Source organism: Rhipicephalus sanguineus, chromosome 1 (genome assembly GCF_013339695.2).
Source record: "Rhipicephalus sanguineus isolate Rsan-2018 chromosome 1, BIME_Rsan_1.4, whole genome shotgun sequence".
Lineage (NCBI taxonomy): Eukaryota > Metazoa > Arthropoda > Arachnida > Ixodida > Ixodidae > Rhipicephalus > Rhipicephalus sanguineus.
In genome coordinates, this window is record NC_051176.1 from 262,584,431 (window position 1) to 262,606,903 (window position 22,473).

At 41.9% G+C, this 22,473-nt stretch overlaps 1 protein-coding gene and 1 non-coding gene across 2 annotated transcripts; one reads left to right on the forward strand and one right to left on the reverse strand.

Moving 5' to 3' along the window:
• Positions 1-521: 521 nt before the first annotated feature.
• Trnah-gug (transfer RNA histidin (anticodon GUG)) lies at positions 522-593 on the reverse strand. Its single transcript has one exon. It is a non-coding gene; the product is annotated as a tRNA-His (tRNA).
• Positions 594-2,101: 1,508 nt separating this feature from the next.
• Positions 2,102-22,228, forward strand: LOC119378857 (CCR4-NOT transcription complex subunit 11). The gene is made up of 13 exons (XM_037647903.2): positions 2,102-2,262; positions 2,548-2,599; positions 2,712-2,817; positions 5,162-5,296; positions 7,303-7,416; positions 8,453-8,506; positions 10,321-10,436; positions 14,373-14,505; positions 16,327-16,536; positions 17,146-17,225; positions 17,379-17,448; positions 19,786-19,941; positions 21,949-22,228. Exons 2-13 carry the CDS (start codon positions 2,562-2,564, stop codon positions 22,084-22,086), a joined length of 1,350 nt encoding a protein of 449 aa, XP_037503831.1. The 5' UTR covers positions 2,102-2,262; positions 2,548-2,561; the 3' UTR covers positions 22,087-22,228.
• The last annotated feature ends 245 nt before the right edge of the window (positions 22,229-22,473 follow it).

The following is a 22,473-nucleotide window of genomic DNA, read 5'->3' on the forward strand; positions in this document are numbered from 1 at the left end:
ACAAAAAATTGATAGAAAACAAAAAGAGCAAGACAGAAAGAGAGAAAAAATAGAGAGGGAGAGATAGAAAGAGGAAGCACGAAATAGAAAGAAAGAAAGAAAGAAAGAGGAAGATAGAAAGAAATAGATGAGACAGGCAGAAATCGAAATAAACACATACAAAAAAGAGATAGAAGAAATAGAGAGAAAAAGAAAGAAAGATATATAGAGAGATAGGCAGAAATCGAAATAAACACAAGGAAGAGATAGAAAAACAGAGAAAAAACTAAAGAGAAAAAAAGAAGGCCTCACAACTCCGTACTTCCTTCCGGCTTGGCACTCCTAGTGCGACACGTCGTGAACAAGCGATAACCGAGGTATGTCGCGTAAGCATATGTCATCAGATAATAAAACGATAGATCAAAACTGTCAATGCCCCCCCCCCCCCTCCCCCATCCATAGATTCTCCCAGTACACGAGCTCGGCGAGCAAAGTTGCTACCACCAAACGAAAAAAAAAAAAAACCTTTGTTGAAAAAAATTTGCCGTGACCAGGATTCGAACCTGGGTTATTGCGGCCACAACGCAAGGTACTAACCACTATACGATCACGGCTGTCCGCTTGGACGAATGCTAGTGAGAAAAAACTGGAGCCGACCTCGGAACAACGCACAACGCCACCGGCAGGCGGAAAACTGGATCACCGTGAACGGCGCGCAAAAGAGAGCTCCTCCTGGCTAGTTTACACAGAATACCTCGTTCTGCGGGACTATGTCCTAGCTACGGTGTGTTTCTAGCTCACCTTGGAGCTCTAAACCGGGCATTTGGAAGAAACACATTTTATAACATACATAATCTATATGCACTTATTACATTCAGAAGTAAAATTAACTACGGAAAACTCGCGTATATTCAATCGGCAATCGCGTACGCTAACCACTACACCACGCCCCAGAGGAAAAAAAAAAAAAAAAGGAGGGAGTGCGTCTAGCGTCCGCAAGACAATTAACCTCCTCTGAACCCGCTAGCTCCTCGCGTTCGTGTCACATTTCCCACGATGCTCCTGTTTCATTTTCTTTTTTGCTGCGCTCGTAAGAAAAAAACAAGAACTATAACGAGCGTGTGCGCCCAGCGTCCACAAGCCAACCTCCTCGGACGCTGCTCCCCCCTCGTTCTCCATGCGCTGGTCACAATTCCCAGCATGATCCTGTTTCATTTTTTATGGCTGGGCCTCAAAATTCTCATGTGACGCTACCTCCTAGTTTTTTTTTGTTTGTTTTTTCCTCCATGACTACGCCCCGTCACGTCGAGGATTGAAAAATGACGCATTCTCAGTGGAAGTTGTTATACACTGCAGCGTTCACTGATATGTGTCAGCAGACATTTCTCATGGCGTTCGTAAAAATCTATGTCTCTGAAGTTATTGCTGGGAGCGTGCTTGAAGCGAATTTGCATGCGTGATGGTGTAAAAGATACAACTGTTATGCACATATGTATTAGGGCATGGGCGCCTTAGTGACATCTGGAGAATCTTGGCTATCCATATGTTAGCCGCCAGCCTTACCGTTCGTGGATTGAACAAGTTTTCAACAGCAAGATTCGCTCACTGATCTCCACTATGGAGGTCAGTGGATTCGCTTGCCGTGGAACATGGGTGACATGGGTTCGGATGGGTTCAAACTCCCCCCAATGTTTTCAATTTTGCATGTGTATATATATATATATATATATATATATATATATATATATATATATATATATATATATATATATATATATATATATATATATATACGAACGTTAAGCATTACTGTGAATAGAGAGTTATAAACATGACGGCGCTTTCTGCGATGTCTTGTGTAGCGGTTTTACTGGTTTTACTTTCCGAGACTCCCCGAACGCCGTAATTTGCCAAAAATGACTAATTGATACATAAAATTCGGTCTTTAAGTGCCCCTTTTGAACCCCTGGTGAATATACGCCAATGCTAAACCGATGTATGCAGCATTGTCGAGGCATACCGTTGGTGGCGTGGCCTGGCGTACTGTCGTCGAAACTGAAACTGGAAAATCCGACCAGCACGCTTTACTAACCCTATCGACATCGTCATTACGGCGTCCGCATGCATCCGTAGCAGGTTTTCGCGAATGCGTGAATGTTATAGTGTATGGGACGTTTTGAGAAAAAGCAACGTTATAGGACTTTTATAGCGATGAAATAATATTTATCTGATGTTCAAATGTATGTTCTTTGAAGGCGATATCACATAATTACCCCGCACTCGGTAAGAACTCATGTTTGATGTGCAAGCGCTTTTATTCCCATTGTCGTGCGTTAGAACACCCGTCTTTAGCTGACGATCTTCTGGTTACGTACTATTTGATAGTTTCCTACTGACGATCGCGAACTTAATGCACGTATGCTTTCTATTTGGACGCTTTCCGTGATCAAGTTGTTCATTCCTAGGCGATCACTGAAAATGTCTTGTTGCGTATCGTTTGAAAGCTCACTCACCGAGTGATGACTTCTAAAGAAAACTACAGCTTGTATATTTGGTGTGTGTTTCCAGGTATCCGTTAATTCATGGCTCTATCAGAAAAGGAACTTGCTGTTCTACTGAGGTAATAAGTTGTTCATACGCGTCCTTTTTGTTGCTTTCCAACTTTTGGACAAAAAGCGATTGCTGCGGTTTCGGCCGTTCCTTATCCACACATACCGGTTTGTTCATTTCAGCTTGTTGCAGGATGAGCAACTGGAAAAGCAAACTTTCGAATCCCTAGGCCAGGCACTTCAGCACAATTTTGCCAAGCAAGACCACTTCCGTGTCAGCTGTGCTCTGGTTAGTTGAACAGACAATACTTTTATCTTTTATTTCAATAACCTGCTTCAAAACCCAAACCAAATTCCTAAATAATATTGAGTAAATGCTTTAACGAAATGGAGCGTTTTCTATTTGTGAACTTAAATGCCTTGCAACAAATGTTGCCAGGAATCTACAGTGGAGACAACACAGGTGCATAGTATACCTCATGACGTTTTTTACTTGACCAACACTGCACCATTTGGGTGACATGCACTATCAAGCACTGGTGGTGTGGTCATTACATGCGATTTTCAGATTACCCTGTGTATCACTTACAATGTGCATTGCGATACATGGATACATTTGTTTCATTGAACAAGTTGTTAAATTTCTCACAGTTGTGTTTTTTAGTTAGCATGTATCTTAAAGACATAACTTAACAAGCTAGTGATTTGGGCAAGATGGAACAGTTCACTCATGATGGTGATCAGTGTACTACACGAATGACAAGAGACCGAGAGGGGAGTTGAGGACATCTTGAACCTTTTCATCAGTGTTGGGTCCTCGTTTCCCTCTTAGTCTCTGTCATTCACATAAGTGTGCTAACCACCATCATGACAGCATCTTAAAGCTTTGTTTATAGCAAAGAAGGGCCATACTTTATACAGCTTTAGTACACTTATTAAAGGGACACTAAAGAGAAACAATGAATTGGTTTAGTTTGATAAAGTGTGCTCGGAGAACTCTTAAGCAGTTTATTTCACCACCATAGGTTTATTATTAGAGGAGAAAACCAAGTTCAAAGTTTCATTTTTAAATTTCGCGCCGAACTTTGTAATTCGTGACGTAAAAGGTTTCAAAGAGCATTTAACGTATTTTGGCACCACTGGCTCGACAAAATTTCCACAAACTCGTTATGTTAAGTCTCTGGCCCCCTCAGAGGACAATGTACTTCGATTTAACTGATTAGGAACTACGTAGGCCCAAGCAGGCGTCGTCAAAAATATGTGATGTCACGGCAAATGGTGCGGGAATTCTAAGGTGGCGTCGCCACCTGTATTTCCTTTTTTGCGTGTTTTCTCGCTTATTAAGCGTCTTCTCGCAGCAAGCGTGGTGTTTTTGGTATCGTGGAAGACTACTTTACTATTGCGAGAAAAATCGTTTTGCTCTTTATGTCGCTTTAAGTAGCGAAAAGTAGCCTTTTTTTACGCCATTAAAAATTTGCTTTCTATGAGAATCAGGGACATCACCAAAACATTTAGTCAGGGACTTGGAAGAAACCAAACTTCTGACATTCATCCAATTACCTGAACTGGCATGACTGCTGTTGCCCAGCTACCAGACATATTGTCAGTGCTATACAGCTTGGAAAACACTTTTCAGTCACTCCTAGAGTGAGCATAAAGCCATGTCATGGCTCTGCTGACACAAACATTAGGCTTATCTAACAGTATAAAGATGTTAAGCTCTCGCTAAACTGAAATATAAAACGATGTATGCAAACATTTTTGTCATTCAGCTTTTCAATCTGCTACTAACAGCCAGTTATTGGGAATGTTAAAGTTTCCGACTGTACTGTAGTGTTAAAGGGACACTAAAGAGCAAAACGATTTTTCTCGCATTAGTAAAGTAGTCTTCCACGATACCAAAAACACCACGCTTTCTGCGCGAAGACGCTTAATAAGCGAGAAAATGTTCAAAAAGAAAATACAGGTGGCGACGCCACCTTGGAATTCCCACACCATTTGCCGTGACGTCACATATTTTTGACAGCGCCTGCTTGGGCCTGCGTAGTTCCTAATCGGTTAAATTGAAGTACATTGTCCTCTGAGGGGGCCAGAGACTTGACATAACGAGTTTGTGGAAATTTCGTCGAGCCAGTGGCGCCAAAATACGTTAAATGCTCTTTGAAGTCTTTTACGTCACGAATTACAAAGTTCGGCGCGAAATTTAAAAATGAAACTTTGAACTTGGTTTTCTCCTCTAATAATAAACCTATGGTGGTGAAATAAACTACACAAGAGTTCTCCGAGCACACTTTATCAATCTAAACCAATTCATTGTTTCTCTTTAGTGTCCCTTTAAGTTACCGGCTACAGCGTTCCTTATGGACTGTTGTGCAGTCTAAGGATGTTAACCTCAGAATTCTTGTTAGAGATAACAGTATTCATGCGCAATTCAGCAGTGGATATGTCTGTATAGGAAATGCATTAAAAAAAAAAAGAAAGAAAAACTTTATTCCGGTATCGTGTAATATGGTAACTGTATTATCTGTATCCTTAGCCTACATTATGTGGCTAGTTTTGAATCCATTTAATGAACGGAAATCGGGTTTTTCATTTGTTTGAGAAAGAGTTTAATGCATATGAATTTATTTCAGGCCTTGCTCATTCAGCAGTCTGATCTCATCAGTGGGCCATGCCAACGAATAGTTGCACTCTATTTCTTGTATGAAATGTATCGGACCGAGTCAATCCACATGAATCCTTTCATTTCAATCTTTGTTCACCTACTTGTGAGTATAAACCATTCATACTTGTGGAGCTGTATTTGGTAACATTACATTTCATTTTTTCATTTTTAGTCATTGGCTCGGACACTGTGCCATTGGTACACACTGTGATAACAAAAGAGTGGAAAGTGCAATGAAATATTACAAAATAGGAGTACTGCTTTCCTTTATCAGTGCTATAGGCTAAGTGTTGCCTTTTGTTTGTCTATTAGTTCACTGGTTCAGTTCAACAGGAAACATGTCTTGCAGCCAGATCACCTGATCGAGGATTGGTGTTTGCCACATGTATATGGGGTGTGAGCTAAATTCTCTTTCCTGTATTTGAATGCTATATGAATGTGATGCAGGCTCTCAGTCTGTTTTCTTTTTTTTTTCACTGAAAAAAGGTTCAGCTCTGGTTCAGCCCTAGATTTTAAAACAAAGCACCTTAGAAAAGTAATGCTCGTATTTAAATGGAAGTATAGTCAATGCAGTAATGACATAGTTTTTTTTATAAGTGTTATATATAATGAATATGATGATAAATATTACTTCACAAGAGAGAAAAGAAATTTCAAATTTAGCCTTTTGATTAAAGCTGGCCTTGCATCACTTTGCTTTGACATGCGCATCAATTTCAGCTCACTGATGCAAAGGACCATCTAAGAACAGTTAGGCCGATGATAAAAAGAATTCGAGCAAGATTTTTCGCCATTGTGTACCCCGTTTAAAATGACTGCATAGACGGGTTACTGCTGCATACCTGCCAACTCTCCCAACTTGTGCAGGAGACCCGAATTTTGAGCAACCCTCCTGATTCTACGGGCATGGCCGTAAATCACGCACAAAAAAAAAGCCCCAACCCCAACGAGAAAAGAAAATAATGACAAAGGACAGCGGTTCTAAAATTTTCTGGCCTTTTTCATTCGCGTGAGGAGCACTTATGAAGTTGCCGCAGTACATTGGTGTTGTGCGGAAAGGCATACCAAGATTGGTAAAGGGCTACCGACTGTCACGTGACGCAGCACACTTTGTCCCTTAATTACATGCGCTGTATAATTACGAATACCAGTATGATTACTGGCACCAAAAAAACTTTACTGGCAATCATTCAGAGTTGTGTATGATGCTGCTGCGGCCCTGATATATATATATATATATATAAAATGTACGCCACTTTTTCTTTGGTTGCCCCCGCCCCCTTTGCCCCCAAATGATCAAGCACAACAATAGTATGATGAAACACAAGTAATACACAGGTTTCATACTCTAAGCACTGGAAAAGCACTAGAAGTAACTTGCTTCTAATAAACGAGATCAGCATAGGCAATGTTGTGCATCTACGTAATTGCTATCCCCATCACATTAAGCTGCAATAAGTCAATGTTGCAGAAAGCATTGCCACTCAGTGCAATGTAAACTGCCAAATCTACCTTAAACTTTGGGAAAGTTCCTTCCTTGGAACTTAAGAAATGTTGAATCTTCATGCTGCATGCAAAAGTGCTTCTTTTTCTCACTGCAAGCACTGGCTACCCGCTTTTATTTTTTTTTTAATTCTCATTATGTGGGATTGGTGCCGGTAGTTTTACCAGTCAAAATCACTCCTTGCTTGTTGCCTCCGTGATTCTGCACTTGTGTTACTTGGCAGTAGTGAAACAAGCTCATGGTCACTCGCGAGGCACGCAGGGCTTGGCAAATGTTCTGGTGAGGCAGGTATGGGCATTCTAGGTTTTGGTAGTTTTCGTTTTCCACTTACATCTCTGCATGTAGCAACAATGGCAATAGGTGCTTGTTGTTTTTCACCACTTTTCAAGATTGAAACCATAGTTATAGGACTAACATCCAAGGTTTTCATACACAGATATAATATGGCATGAAGATTAGGCATGCCAGAATTTTGAAGGAAAAATAAAGAACTTGTGTTATATGAGTATTTATGGTATCTTTTATGCTACAGTCCCTGAAGAACATACCGTTTAGTGGCCCCAACACGTGTTACTTGCGAGAGTAACAGCATCTGTTGTTTCCAGAATCCTCCTGAAGAAACTGGTGGAAAGAAGCCAGAATTTGCACATGTCATTCCCAAGTTGACATTACACGAAAAATACTTCCTTACGCAGTTGTTGACTATTCCTGCAAAGGATGTAAGTAATTAAATTCCTGGCCTTGCTCGTACATATTCAGTCTCAAGCTTCCAGCTTTTTAATTCTTTTCATTTATATTATGTGTTTTTACTTCATTTACAGTGTAATTAGTAGCCATGTGTAATTAGTAGAACGACCCTTTAGTAACATGGGTAGGCACTGAAATGTCATGCTCTGACAATTTGCATTTGATGTTTTTGATATGGCACTACTGTCATAGAGAAATCGCAAGTGCAAACTTTAAACCATCAAATCTGCTTGGGCTCCTTTAAAGGAATGTTGTGATGTAGGTGAGCGGTAGACAAAATGCGCATTTATAAGGCATTTATAAGCAAAATATAAGGTGATAAAAGGGCCATACGCAAGAGCATTTCACACACAAGCATGGTCTTTATTGCTTTGCAGAGCATCGCACTTATCCATGTTCATGTCGCTTCATAACAATATTATTGCGACACGTTAAGTCAGCTTTTTGTGTGTGTGTCTTTTATGTAGGTTCAAAGCTAGAGCTCTAAATGCTAGAAAATAACACTGGCAAACATCAGGGCACCTTAAATTGTGATGTAACCACGTAATTGCAATCTTAGTATCAAATTAAAATGTCTCATAAGCATTTTCCAAGCTTTGTACCTGTTGAATGTCATCCTTTTATGTGCAGAAAATGTGTGATAAAGTTTATACAGCTTTGAAAATATTTGTTAGTACTCCTTTGAGATTAATACTTATTTGCGCAGCGTGCTTTCATTGAATAGAATTCTTGTTGGTTGTGTGAGTGGATTTAATCTAATCTTATTAAATGACACAAAGTGCAACACATTCAGTCATGGTAATTAAAGCAAAATTGCTAATGAAAGACCCTTGGGCTACCATTTCTATGCTTGTTCACAGAAATACCAGATGTTATATATAAAAGTTAAAGTGTTAAAATGTAAATAAAAAATTCAGTTTATACGTACACATCACATAGCTTTGACTGTATAAGTATGTGTTAATGTTGGTGCTTATAACTAATCTGAAATTTTTTTAATTATTCTAGCTTTTCAAGAAAACACCTTGGCAGGTCTTAAACTTGGATGAAAGCACCCTTCAGGTTTGGTTTGCATTTATTCTTTGTTGGATTTAAATAATGTAAGCACTGTTTTTTAAATGCGAAGGCATTTCTTAGCGAACTTCTGCGACTTTGAGCATATCTGTCTGTCTGTCTCGTCTGTCTGTCTGTCCGTCTGTCTAGCCGCCTACGTTTTTGTGCTCTCCTGGCCGTTTCGTTAATGGGATGTATGCCAAAATTGGTATGGAATAACATGACTGTATGACAAACATAAATGACAAGTCATAACATGAAAATCATGGCATGCATCTCATGTATGGCATGATTTACATGCCACGGTGTTTGTGCTCTTGTGGCCGTTTCGTCAACTTGATATATACTGAAATTGGTATGGCATAACGAGCATATGACAGAGATAAGTGACAAGTCCTATCATGCAAATTATGACACGCATGTCATGTACAGCATAATTTAGATGACATGATTCCAGGGCGCTCGCGGCCGTTTAATGAGATTGATATATATCAAAATTGGTACGATGAGACATTTCTGTATGGCGAACATAAATCACAGGTGGTAACATGAAAAGCATGACATGCATGTCATGTACGCCATCACATATATGCCCCGCTCATGGTGCGCTTGCGGCCGTTTCGCTATCTTGACATGTACCAAATTTGGTATTGCATGACGTCACCATATGAAGAATATATATCACAGGTGGTAACATGAAAATCATGACATGCATGTCATGTACAGCATGATTTACATGCCACGATCATGGCGTGCTCATGGCCGCTTCGCTAGCTTGACGTACACCAAAATTGGTATTGCGTGACGTGACTGTACGATGAACATAAATGACAGGTGGTAACATGGTAATCAGGACATGCATTTCATGTACAGCATGATTTACATGCCACACTCATGGTGCACTCGCGGCCGGTTCACTAGCTTGGTATACCCCAAAATTGGTATTGCATGACGTGACTGTACGACGAGCACAAATGACACGTGCTAACATGAAAATCGTGACATGCATGTTGTGTAGGGCATGATTTACATGCGATGCTCATGGTGCGCTTGTGGCCATTTCGCTAGCTTGATATACACCAAAATTGCTATTGCGCGATGTGACTGTACGATGAACATAAATTATAGGTGGTAACATCACAGTCATGACATGCATGACATGCATGTTGTATAGGCTATGATTTACATGCCACGCTCATGGTCTGCTCATGGCCGTTGCGCTCGCTTGACATACAGCAACATTGGTGCTGCGCGATGCGACTGTATGATGAACACAAATGGCAGGTGGTAACATGACACTCATGACATGCATTTCATGTAGAGCATGATTTACATGCCACGCTCATGGTGTGCTCACGCCCGTTTCCCTGGCTTGATATTCACCAAAACTGGTATTGCGTGATGTGACTGTATGAAGAACATAAATGACAGGTTCTAACACACAGATCATAACATGCATGTCATGTATGGCATGATTTACATGACACTGTCTTGGTGCGCTTCCGGCCGTTTTGTTAACTGAATATACCCCAAAACTGGCATGGCATGACATGAGTGCATGACGAACATAAATGACAGGTCATGCATTGTATATACCAGAATATACGTTTAATTATATAAAGGATTGTACATGCATGCATGCATGCATGACAAACATGGGATATATAGTGAACTAGATGTCATGACATGAATGACTTCATTTTCCTCAAAGAGAAAGAAAACGATGTATGCTGCTCTCTGCTGGCTGCTTCACATTGCATCAATTCCCACAGTGCGTGGGATCTGCCGGATTTTTTTAGAACTCATTGTATATTCTTTGACAGATGGGAGATGCTGGAGGCATCCAAGTGTCTTTTGCCGAGCGTCAGTCTGAAATGCCACAGTCCAGCCGGTCTGGAATACCACTAATAATTGATGACCCTGACCTGAGAAGGCCAATGTAAGCCATAAATACCATTCGAACAATCCAGTTATTTGAGTTAGAAATTGAGGCCTTTTCTTGCTGCAAATCAATTTGAGTAAATGCTATTGTGCTGCCTAAAAACACAAATGTTGGCTGTTGGGTTGTGATTATGCCAGGTTCTTTTTTTTCCCAGTAGGTGTAAATAATAAGAGATACAAAATATCTGTCACATTACCCTGTAAGAGTCATATCGAGATTATGCTATGACCACTGTGGTGGCTTAGTAGCTGTAGTGTTCTGCTACTGAGCAACGAGGTTGTGTGTCTTGATTATTATTACAGCAGCTGCATTTTGATATGGGCAAAATGCAAAAATGCTCTTATATTCAGATGCTTGTAGTAGTTCACTAATTATTTAAGCGCAAACCAGACGGTCAAAATTAAACTGGAGCCCTTGACTTTGGCATCCGTCACAAACCATTCTGCACTTGCAAGTTGTTAACCTTGCACAGTTTACTTTATTTAATGGACCCCTGACACCAAAATTTAAACCTCAAGATGTTTGTGTTGTTTGACTTTCCTGTATACGGGGGCACTTCTGACCGATTATTAGTGGCAAACATTGCTTTTAAGATCTTTTGATTTGGTTTTAAAGTAAGCGTCAGTGCTCATCTGAGTTGGCTGCACCTCGCGACATCGCACTGCTATGACATAGATTGAGGCCCCGCATGACGTTCCACGAGTAAAGCAAGTATTGTGGACGTCACAGAAGGTTTGTGGGGCGCACACAATACCACGACTGGCACCCGGCGAGGGCTATTGTTCCTCGCCCCTCTCGCTCTGTTGTCGGGCTGCTCTCGAGGTAGTTTTCGGGAGGGGACACGCCAGTGATTTCACTCCTGCGCCAACTGCGCCAAAGTGCGCCAAATCGTATTTACTGCGCCATCCTGATAATATCGATGAAATTTGCGCCAAACTGCGCCAAAGTCTCGGGTTTGGGGGCGTCCATCACCGGCAATCGCACCGCCGGCGCGTCAGAACATGTGCAGCTCGATCTTGGGGCTGCCAATAAAGTCGCAATCATGGAACAAGAATTATTTTGCTGAATAAATGGCGCTCGCGCCTGCGTTCCGAGTAAGCCACGATGCCATGCACGGTGCCGACGCAGCTTCTGTTCTGCAAGTCTGCTCGACAGCAAAACGCGCTCGGCTCCCGCAGAGGCTCGTGACGTCTAGGCCTATCGGTAGCGAGAAAGTGCGACGGCGATTCATCGGCGACGTCGTCTGTTCCATAATCGCTGCTGATAGCTCGTTTCAAGCGTACGCACGGCACGTAAGGAAAGCAATGTTCAGTAATAACTACATGAGTGCCGCTAAAATGTCTGTTCACTTCTGTTTCCCGGACATCGCGGAATGAAATCTGGGGATCGCGCGCAGTAGATATATGGGACAATATCGAATTTTCCTTGCTTCGCGTTTATGGAAGAGCACGCGAACGGTGGAAACGCGTTGACACTTTTTCCTCAGATATACTTTATCCATCGATCTTCATCCAGAACAGCTTTTCATAATTCCTTCCGCCAGCACGTCCGAGTTTGTAATCAGGTCTGTGGTAAATACCCCCTAAAAGGGCCCGCCCTTTCGAGCTCACGTGCTAGGGTTCCAATTCGAATTTTTTGCTTGCTTTTTTTTAAAAAATGTCATCTCATTAGTAAACATCATATCTCCTGGTCGGAGCAGCCGCAAATGCACAGCTGTCAGTAACGGGCCCCGTCGCTGACGGCCCCCAGTGAAGCGGCTACGCCATGTTATACGTCCGCCCCTGGCTTTCGGGGGTCAATAGCTAACGGTTAAAAAAACTCAGTTTCGCTTAAGAGCGAAGCATGAATGGCGGTACCAAAAAAATTGTATTGTGAAACGAAGTAAGACGAGCAGCTACTCTTTTGGATCCGATCTCGCTACCTCAACAAAACGCTGAGTTTAAGGGAATATGGCCCTCCAGGAACCCGAAGCGTTTTCTTGCTCTGAGGTTCTCTAAACCGCGAAGTAAGCGTTGAGAGCAACAGCAAGTTTACGAGCCGTCTCCTGATGCCTCGAGAGAGCGCGCGCGCAAGCGACTGCGCCCTTCGAACAAGTGCCCCCCCCCCCCGTTCCGCTCCCCTGACGTCCTTCATGCTCCTTACCGAAAAGACGGGCGGGTCGTATTCTTCCTCTCTGTTTGATGAGGCAATCGACGGCAGTCGCCGCACGCGGGAAGATGTTATCTCAATGGGCTGTCCTTGCGACGGAGACAGACGTGCCGGCTTAGTTTAAAATCGCCAGGCTTCAGCCGCGTTCGTCGACAGCGCTCGCGAGCCTTTAACCCGCGGCTAGAATGCGGTCGTGGTGATGTTATTAATTTGGACTTTATACGGAAAATTACGGCAACGGCCGAGGCCTGACAATCCGCCGAGTGTTCCATATAATTGCTATCGGCAAGGGGCAATGTATGGGGCAGATTTTGCCCTCCCACCCTGTGCGCACGCCTATGCTCCTGAGATGATTTTTTTCCATGAGATTTGCATGAATCGATATTCTAGCCTTCATAAGAGCCCCATAATAATACTCAGGTGCTTGAATGTTAATGCAATATGCTCTGTATTGCACTCCAGGATGTAAAATTCGCTGCTCCAAAGTGCTCCCAGATGCAAAATTATCTGCTCCAAAGTGCTCCAAGATGAAAATATTGCTGCTAAAAGTGCTCGAAAACGGAAATTTTGCTGCTCCAAAAATTGCTCCAAATCAGAAGTCCTCGGTAGCATCACTGGGACACGCGCTTAACAGGTTTAACCCATACCGAAGCACCCACATTGTTTCAATATCTACCGTGCGCGGGGCCCCGATCTGAAATCTGCGCTTTTGACGTCACCACAGCTTGCGTGCACGTGATCTCTGGCGCTCCCCCGCATGGGGCGCTAATTTCTTACGGTTCTTAGGCAGGCATTTTGAAGTGACGCTAAAATGGTCACAATTAACTACACTAGCATTACTTATATGATACGTTAGAGCATTTACAATTCAATTTAGGTATTACCACACACAAAGCTACAAATTACAGTAAAAAAGTCGCAAACAAAAATTTTCCTATCAGGGTCCTTTAACTTTTTATTGTACTCAGTGTTGTGGTTTCATAAAAGCTTTGGAAGCATGTGCCTAGGGTGAGAATTAAAGAGGTTAAAAAATTATGGTTCATCCCTCTTTCATAGGAATCATTCATAATACAAAAGCGAAACATGCCTTTATAGAAGTAGTTGCAGCTTTGTTGGATGTTAAGAAATGCTATTTCCATAGTGTATTGCTGCTGGCATGAGAGCTTTTGGCATGAATGCAATTTTTTACGCCTAGTGCGGCATCCTCCCCATACTGATAACTAGCTTTGGCGACCATCAGCAAACCCTTGTGGTAGCTGAAGTAATTGACGTAACAGCGGGATACCGTGGATAGAAAATGCCGCAACCGACAGGCGTTCGCGGACCATACATCCAAAGCTGAAAGGGTTGTCCATATATCATCTGCAGCACTTACTGTTGGCACTCGTTAGTGTCATGATGCAGTACTTCACTGCACATCTTCTAGATGCTGGCACCATCCCTATCAAGAGTGGGGCACACGGTGAGGGGAGGAGAAAGCATATACTGTAACGCATTCGCACCAAGAAACTTGCCTGCATTCGTGGCGCAGTGATTAGGACATTCGGTTTCTGTTCCCGAGGGCAAAGGAGTCAGAGGCTTGATTCCCCGATCAGTTGCCTCAGGCAAAGTTTTCTTTTTAACTATTTTTCTTTGTGATGTACCTGCATGCCCTTAACTGACATCATTTCTGTGACATAAGTGACACAAGTTAATACTTCCTGGACTGTGTTAAAGGAAACTTAAGTATACTAAGTTGCGTATTGAACCATGCTGATCATTTTTTTCCTTCTCCTTTCTTTTTAGAATTGGAAGTGATGCACCAAGTCCTGCAAAAGCAATGCAACAGCTTCTGACTACTGAAAAGCCTCCTGTAGAAGGAGTGTTCCAGCCTGAATTTCTTAGGCTTGTTCCCCCACTTCATGATTGTGATGGTGAAGTGAGTCATCAGTTCCTGTTACTTGGATTCCTATTGTGGAGTGGTATTCATTCCGATACCCAAAAGTTTCTGCTATTAGAGTAGATCTATCTTGGAAACCTGAAACTTTTGCTGAGAGTGTACTGTGTCCTGAGCTGTGCTTAGGAATAAGTGAGCTTGTACAGTAGAACCCCGCTGTTACGTTCCTCACTGCTGCGTTTTCCCGGCTGTTACGTCGTTTTCCGCCGGTCCCGGCATAGCTCCCATAGGATACAATGTATTGGGAACCCCGCTGTTACGTCGTAACTGTCGGACCGTTCCTGTATGATACGTCGCGAAGTGCGCCCGGAGCCAACCGAGTGACTACCAAAGAGAGCGGCCATGGTGCATTTTCACGCAGCTTGGCCTCGTTTCACCGTAATATTAGCCGCATGAGAGGCGCAAGCAACAGAATCTTTCAATTGATGCAAACAAAAGCATGGCCTTCGAGATTCAAATTGCAAAGATGGCGTCTATGACGTAACTGCTCGCGAAAGCAAGGCCTTCGAGATTGGCATTTACTATTGACAAAAGCATAGCCTCTGAGATTTGCATTGCACAAACATGGCGTGTATGACGTAATTGCTTGCGAAAGCAAGGCCTTCGAGATTGGCATTCACTTCTGCTATCGCGTTGGCGTAGACTCATCATCATCGTATTTGTCGGAGAACGGGAGGAGTTCGAGCTGGTTGGAGCTCGCATGGTCGTGCGTGCGGTTCGCGGTCGGACTCGCCGCGCCGGTCGTGATTGCGTGTGCTTAGTTCTTTCATGCCTACAGCTGTTGGTGTTAAAAAATCATATACGTTGATTACATTTCTGTGGATAAGGCCGTCCTAAGCTCCGCGTTTCTATCCATCGACTAGATCGCGGCTGAGCGCGCCAATTTTCGTGCTGCTCGTAAGAATTGAAATAAAATTCTGTACCACTAAATATTTTGCCGTTTTTCCTGTTTTTCGGCTCTTACGTTTCCCGTCTCTTACGTTTATTTCCTACGGTCCCTTCAAAAACGTATCAGCGGGGTTCTACTGTATTGTCATTCTAATGACGTATGATCCACATTACATGATATACTGGCTATACTTATAGTATTGTAATTATGCCTGACTGCATTGCCTTTGCCACCAAAGTATAACAAGCCATGCTAACCAGAATTATTCTGCTGACACAACAGAAAGGATGAAAATTGAGGTTTAAGGAAGAAAAATTGTGTATAGGGGGGGGGGGGGGGGGAGAGGGAGAAGAAAGGCACAGTGCAGCCACTGAGCTTAACATTATGTGACCCTGTGCCTTAACTGAGTCTGATCCCTCTGCTTTATGGGGTGTTTTAGCTATTAGTTAATTTTATAATGATTAGTCCTTAGTGGCACATTTAGTCCTTGAGACAAACAACCACCTTTGTGGTATACAGCGTAGAACTTGTGACAAATGCACTGGCATTCCATATATAATTATCCCACAAAGGTGCTTTTAAGCAGTGTTTTTGGCAAAACTATGTGGTACCAGTGCACTTCATTGCTGATTTTGGGGGTGGATACTATTTCGAGACTGGGTGGAACTGCTAAGATTCTTAGTGAGCGGACATACCTTGAGCACTGATGTGTATTTGAACTGCAGCACGAGGGACTGATGCAACAAAAAGAAAATGGCACCACAACAAGGACGTCGTAATCAAAGTTGAATGAAGGGGGTTCATAACCCCCTTCCCCCTGTAGCTCCTGCGTCTACTTCTCTCTCACCATAATTGTATTGCACTTGTGCCGTTCACCTATTCTGTCACCACGCTCACACTGCTTATTCTTTCAGTTGGCGTGGCTTATTCCAGTTGAGCAGGAAGAACACTCGTTGTTGTGGGATCCCACACTTTGCCAGAGTGACACCGCAGGCCCTGAAGCTAAGCGCCTCATGGCACGTGCCTTCAAGAGCACCCTTACACAGCAGCAGCAGCAGCAGCTTCTGGATGAACTGTCTGCAGACCCGAAGCTTGTGTACCACATAGGCCTTTCACCTGCAAAGGTACATTATTTCCTCAGAGCTGGGATTTGCTTATCCGTGTACTCATCTATGTTCATAATACTTTCAAAGGTCTTGTAACTGAAGTCTTGTAACACTGAGGTCTTTTAACTAAGGCAATATACAAACCTCTACTTGTAATTCGGGTTGTTTATAATGTTTGCCACCTTGAATTGGTTTGTCATATTCCTAGCATACTAGGTTCTCACTTCCTAACACTGTGCTATAGCCATACCTTGAATTTGTACTGGTGTATTTAATTTTATTGTTTCTAGCTTTTCAAAAACCCTAGTATAAACACCTTCATAATTATGTGCAGATTCCCTTTTCTTTATTACTTTGTTGTTTGCAACTCTTGCCAATGTACTTGCTTGCCTTTCCTGGTATAGTTTCATCAGAGATCAACTTTATGTGCAAGTAAATGAGCATATGTCAGCACACCTGGAAAAAATTTTTTTTTATGGAGATAGGATCACATTTCTTGCATGCATATTTGCATGCATAAAAAAACGCTGGGCAGTCAAGACAAGCATTGCTGTGCATGCAGGTAACATTTCGTGGTTGCAGTTCTCACTACCTAAAAACTGACAAGTACTGTAACGTTTCCTTCAGCTACCAGAATTGGTGGAGAACAACCCACTTGTTGCAATAGAGGTCCTGCTTAAATTGATGCAGTCAAGCCAGATCACAGAGTAAGTGTTTTGCTTTCAAATATGCTTGGTTCAAAATACATATTCTTCCTTGGCCTCAATTCAAAATGTAATTAATCCTGTATACTGTACTGGACGTGTCCTTTATGTGCTTCTTGTACACATTGCAATTGTTGTGTAATTGTTGCATTCCAGGTATTTTTCAGTCTTGGTGAATATGGAAATGTCATTGCACTCCATGGAAGTTGTAAACAGGCTAACAACAGTGAGTATGGAATTAATAGTTTCTTTTTCCAAGGCCTCATTAAGTGGGCACTTTGTGTTCTATTCTGTCACTGTCGTAGCGCTGCCTGCTATAGCATAGTTTCAATCTTCCTGTGCGTTTAAACGAGCATCGTCTCTGCTTGTTCAAGTTCTGTCTGCCTCAACTTTGCAGCATTGTTTCAACTTTGCAGCATTGTATCTGCATGGAACTTGCCTTAGCACATGTGCAGTATGTGGTGGCTTTGTTTGAGTGATGTTGAAATGCGAAATTACTTTGTTATGGTGAGTGAAGTATAGCACAGTCTTCTGTGAAGCTGTTCAGGGAGCACTTGGTTGAAGCAAGTGTGGTTAAAGGCATCCCAGGACACCAAATTTGCAAACTTGAAAATGTTTGTGGTGTTTGATTGCCCTGCATATGTGGGCTCTTCTGACTGATTATTAGTGGCGAACGTTGCCTTTAAGATATATTAATTTGGTTTTAAAGTAAGCGCAAGTGCTCATCTGAGTTCGCAGCACCTCGCGACATCGCCACTAGTATGACGCGATAGAGGCACCTTTGTGACGTTAAGTGAGCAAAATGAGTACTGTTGTCGATGTCACAGACAAAATTTGTGGGGTGCAGATAATACCATGACTGGTGCCCAGTTTGGGCTTTGTTCCTTGCCCTAACCATCGCTCTGTTGTTGGGCTGCTCTCAAGGTGGTTCTGGCTGCTTACGCCAGTGGTACCATAGCGAGGAATTAAAAAAAAATTTTTCCCCCCTTGGGGGGAGGGGGCACATTCTCTAGTGGGTGTTTGGCAGTTAGGTGTTGCATGTCGCTTCATTATACAAAAATTTCGGTAGGGGAATGTGCCTAGTGTGTCACACGCTAACTGATACCACAGCGCCCATGTTGTTTCATTCTTTCAGATTCAAAAAGTGTGCTCTCAACGTCGCCAAAGCTTGTGAGCGCACGTGATCTTATGGCGCTCCATCGTGGTAGGGCACTACTTTTTTAGATTGGCGCTCTGAAGTGGTGCCAAAATTGGTCATAATTAATGACACTAGCAATAAATATACAATACGTTATAGCATTTACTGTTCAATTTCGGTATTATCAGACACCTAGGTGCTAACTAAAGCATAAAAGTTACAAATTTGGCTGTTAGAGATCCTTTGAAACAGTGCATTGGACAGGATGAGAAAGTGACTGCACAACACCGCTCTGCATTGTTATAGACTAACCAAAGATTTTTGCCGCAATGTAAAATAACAAGGAAAAACAAAAAGACAGGTTCTTTGTTATTCTACTTTGCACCAGAAATCTTTGGTTAAGCTATGCATCAACTCGCCCAACATAATACTCTGCTGTACTATTAGACTGTTATGCTGTAGTACCAGCTAGACTGAGCAGTGCCCTGGTTCATGTCAGGAAATTTCTGAGGATTAGGTGATCAATGTCTGCAATTCCTACCATGAAATAATGTTTTGCTTTCAACATTAAACCTAATCTCAGGTAGTCGATACACATTGGCAAACCCCAAAAAAAGAGCATAAATTGCCACACTGTCGCCCATGAATCGTTTTGTGTGCGTTAAAGAAGACAAAATTTGAGTTCAGTGCAAACCATGACGTTGAATATCGTAAAGCAGTAATGATAAATATATTTTTAAAAATGTGTCAAACTGATAATCACTTGTTTGAGTGGTTTGCAATCTGTATCAAACCTAAGCCAATCCACAGGTTTCATATTGCCTATTTTGAAGAAGTATCAACATAAGAGGACTGACTGCTGGGCATGTTGGTTTCTGTGTTATAACTATGGTAGCATAGAGTAAACAAAGTGTGAACAGACTCAAAAAGTAATGGACAAGGATGGGTGCTATTAACATGTGTATTCATGGACCACCTACTGACGTTTGGACCATTTGGATTGATGTGCACGTGCACCATCACATCATCACAGCTCAGAGGAGAAGCTACAATGTAAAAGATTGCACTTGTCAAAATGCACCTTGCAAGAAATTGTGTACTCAGAAGAGTGACTGTATCAGCTAAGCGTCCATAAACCTCCAATCTTTCGAGTATGATTTCTTGCACTGTGCCTTATGACATGTGCAATCCTTATGTCCTCCGCCTTGTGCTGTGATGATGTGACACTGCACAAGTACACTTAATTATACACATACTGTTTGGTGGCTCATGAATAAACATGTAAGCAGCACCTATCCTTATGACTTCATACTTGTTCTTTTATGGTCCACTCGTTCTTTGCACTGAGCTACCATCGGTGCATCTATTTAGATTTGGGTAAATACAGTATATAAAAGTGCTAAAGCATCTCTGTTGCCCGTGCAGGCTGTGGAGCTCCCTACAGAGTTTGTACACCTGTATATCTCAAACTGCATATCGACTTGTGAGACTATCAAGGATCGCTACATGCAAAATAGACTAGTGCGACTGGTTTGTGTGTTCCTACAGTCTCTTATCAGAAACAAGATTATTAATGTACAGGTAAGTGGCTGTGTTTCCGATGGTGGTCCTTATGCGTGACTACTCTAGAAAATGTCACTCATTTGAGAATAATTAAAATCATATATTATTATAGAATATGTTGCTTACATCTTTCCCTTTATGGTGCTTTACCAATTTTTGTTTGTCTCTATATGCATTTGTAAAAAAGTGTTTGCTGATTAAGTGCTCAAATGCTTATTCTGCTCCATACATTGCCACTCACTGATACATCAGACTTGCTATGAATTTACCCGACGTTTTTTCTAGGAACTTTTTATCCATGGCACCGTAGACTTAAGTTAGGATAGACGTAAAGGTAACCTTGGATGTATGGGCCTGTATTTTCAAATACTCTCTTACCAAAGTGCAGTCTCTGGCTGTCCATTGCTGAGGTGACTGTTTTGCGGCAAGCCTTATCATGATTTAGGGAGAGTAGTGGATGAGCAGATGAGGAAAAAAGCTTGGACGAAGGAAAGATGAGAGATGAAACTCACTTGCTGCCTCCAACTACCGTATGGTTGGAGCTCAGGCATGTGTAGATAACAGCAAATAAGAAAATGCACTTCGTGGAAGTTTTGGGAACCTACAGGCCTTGTTCTTGAGTATTACCTGAAGTTCAGCGTAATGTAAGAACACTGAATCAGTGTCGAATGAAAATATCATTAAACTGATTCAGTTTGTTGGACACCTAACAGAAGTACAGGAGAGTGCTGTATAACTTACAAAAAATAATAATGAGAACTTGCAGACAATAATGCCAAGGATAGATCCTTGGCGTTATTGTCTGCTAGTTCTCATTAATATTGTGTCTAACAAAGAAGAAAAACGAGCCCTTAGAAAGTCTTCTTTCCTTCATTACAAAAAATAATGAAAACTGAAACCAGGTGTTGATGATGTGGGTGACTTCTAAACAACTGCATGATCAACTGCATTTTTGTTCGCAAGCACTGAGCAGTTCTGTAAAGCTGGCTTGTTCATATGACATACAGTAATGAAATACTATATAATTCATTGTGCACAGTTTAATCTTACTGTAGTGCCTCGAATGAGGCTATATAATAGCTAGTACTCTTTGGGCTATGACGGACATCATGGTGGGGCGCTGTAAAAGCACAGCTACCAGGCTTTCTTTGAATCTGCAGCTGAGCCAGGGTACGTGAGCACTTTTTTTTAGTACTACTATGTCATGTTTGTCATGGGACGACCAAGGAAGACACTAAACCAGTTTAGATGGCTGAATTATCGTTTCAAAATTACCCTAATATTTATTTGGCAAGAAAATATTGGTTACTAGACATGAAAACAGACTTACGTTTCAGTTTTCTTGTGTGAGTTTTTGAGTTTTGCACCCAGTTTAACCTTACAGTATTATTCTTTAGTGTCCCTTTAGACACCATGAGGTCTTGTAAAAAGCCCGATTTGCCTGCATGTCATATGTTACACTGATGGACCTTTGAATAAATTTGGACTATTTTCGGCGTGTCATATGTACTAGGTGAGCCTAACATTGAGTTTAGTGATTGAATTTCATGTTAAGAAAAACAGTGCCTTTAGGGAATTTGTATGAACTGAGAACATGACATTGAGTTCTGTGCACGAGTGAAGCAGCCACGTAAACCATATTTGATCTCTCAATCTTCTGCTGTGTAGCAGAATGCCATTGAACTACTGTCAGTTAGCGAATGAAATAACAAAAGCATCTACTAGGTATATTATAGCAACCACTTGGTCTGTTTCGTAGAATTTCTACATCGGAAGTCTTAGGCCTCCAGCATGCAGCACTTGCGTTATAATTTACGTGGCAGCTATTGTGAAGGAGAAGTTTTTCTGTTTGCTGTTTTTATGGACACTAGCGTTTGCACCATGCACATAAGCGATGAAATGGTGCTCTATTGTGGGTATTTTAATATACACAAGTGATTTTGACTAGTACGTTGTTACCCTTGTTAGGCACTCCATTTCCTGAAATATGATGGCCGTTTGAAACAGGCTTCTTCTTTCCTGTAGGATCTCTTCATTGAAGTCCAAGCATTTTGCATAGAGTTCAGCCGAATCAGGGAAGCAGCTGCTTTATTTCGTCTGCTCAAGCAGCTTGATACAGCAGAACAAGGACCATCATCGCCATCTCAAACAAGTACGAAATAGCTCTGTGGATTACTATGGTAAGCGGAGCGGTTCTGTGAAATATGGTGATGTTCAGAAGTTGTAACTGAAGGGAGTTGTGATTTTAATGCTGCAATGAATTGCATTTTTTTTTCCTTGAAAATAAAACTTTTTCATGTTTGTGCATCCGTGTCATCAATTTGCCTGGGCAAGTGCCTCAATGTAGTTTTTGACTGTAGTCATGCAAATTAATTTTATGGAACTCAATAAGTGTGTAGGCTTGGGGTAGTTGTGTGTTCAGTGTATGTTGCAAGCTTTTGTGAATGGTGTTTGGAGCAGGGAGTATCGGTAACAGCGGTGTACATGAAAGACCTGTGCAAGGTGATTTATGGAGTGCTGAACAGGTGTAGCGTATAAAGTACCACTTAC